At 63.8% G+C, this 1,310-nt stretch overlaps 1 protein-coding gene across 1 annotated transcript in view; it reads right to left on the bottom strand.

Annotated features, from left to right (window-relative positions):
• Nucleotides 1-324: 324 nt before the first annotated feature.
• COPE (coat protein complex I subunit epsilon) overlaps nucleotides 325-1,310 on the bottom strand; it is a 15,915-nt gene continuing 14,929 nt past the window's right edge. The window contains exon 9 of the mRNA XM_081805543.1: nucleotides 325-386. Coding sequence (XP_081661669.1) covers nucleotides 325-386 — 62 coding nt within the window. The remainder of the gene's footprint in view (nucleotides 387-1,310) is intronic.

Here is a 1,310-nt window from a genome sequence, read left to right on the forward strand (position 1 = left end):
TTTCATCTTGGCAGGGCCAGCTGGGAGGCCACCAACGGGTGGATGCAGGGCAGAAAGGGAAGGTGGCTCCTGGTGCTGGCAGCTGGGACCTGACAAGCGGCTGCTAAGGTCCCAAGGCTTGCACCCCTTCCCTGTTCCACCTGACGGCAGGCCTCCTCTCCCCCGGGGAGCTCATCCCCAGGCCCCCCCATCCCCACCCCTGCCGGATGCCTTTGTCACCTCTCCCCTGCTGAGCTCCTCACCAGGCAGGAAGGGGATAGGGCTGGGCCCTGCCCCTGGGATTTCTGAGCTCTACATCCTGTCCTGGCGACCAAGCACCAGGTTTCAGGCAGCCACCTCTGAGGCAGATGAGGCCAGACTCCGGCAACACAGGTCCTCCCTCCTTCCTGGGAGAGGCCCAGACACTGACCTCGGGACAAAGGGCACAAAGCCCTGTCCAGCTCACGGAGCCCAGTGCAGCCGCAGGGGCTTTGCAGGGGCTGTTCATGCTGCCTTGAATGAATGCTGGTCCCCCCAGAACCTGGCCTGGCAGATCCTTCTAATTGTTTGGGTGGTGACCTCATCTGAGAGGCCCAGCCAACAACTCTCCCCTGCTCGCTTACCATCCTCTCTGGACAAGAGGGGCCAGCTGGTGCCCTGGCTTTCTCTTATGGAAGGGTGCTCGCCATGGGTTTCTCCAGGTAGAGAGCTCAGCGCCTCAGCCACTGTGGCCCTCCCGCGCCCACGGCCCCCACAGTAGCAGGTCTCAGTCTTGGCGGAGGACTGCCCACAGGGCAGCAGTGAGGAGCAGGGGACAGGTCGGGCGGGGAGGGGCGGGCGTGCATTTGCTCCTTGCACACACCCTCCCCATATGACTGAACTGAGGCCTGAGTGCTTCCTACCTCCCTTGCCACCTACAGACCACCCTGGGATACTGGCTCGGGGTCCTGATGCCCCGGGTGATGGCGATCCCCACTCTGTACCTCAGTCTCCCTGGATGCCAAGGGAGCTTGGGAGACACGGCTGTGCCACCCGGAGCTCAGCATCATGGAGTGGCTGTCTGAGGGGTGGGCAGTCGGTGCAGCTGCTGCTTACAGGCCCTGGTCTCCAGGACTCCCCTCCCAGCAAAGGCCCTGGGGGACGGTGCCCAGGACCCTCCCTTCTGAGCCTTGGTTCCCACATGTCCCTCCGCAAGTGGCCAGAGCAGACATGGATCAGGTGGGGCTTCCCATGGTGGACACATTTATTGACAAGAGCGGGGCTGGGCTGGGCTTCCAGCCTCCGCCTCTGGCCAGAACAAGGGAGAGCGCGCACGACGAGGGGCGCCCTGA

Source organism: Leptonychotes weddellii, chromosome 1 (assembly GCF_054177405.1).
Source record: "Leptonychotes weddellii isolate Sample4059 chromosome 1, ASM5417740v2, whole genome shotgun sequence".
NCBI classification, from domain to species: domain Eukaryota; kingdom Metazoa; phylum Chordata; class Mammalia; order Carnivora; family Phocidae; genus Leptonychotes; species Leptonychotes weddellii.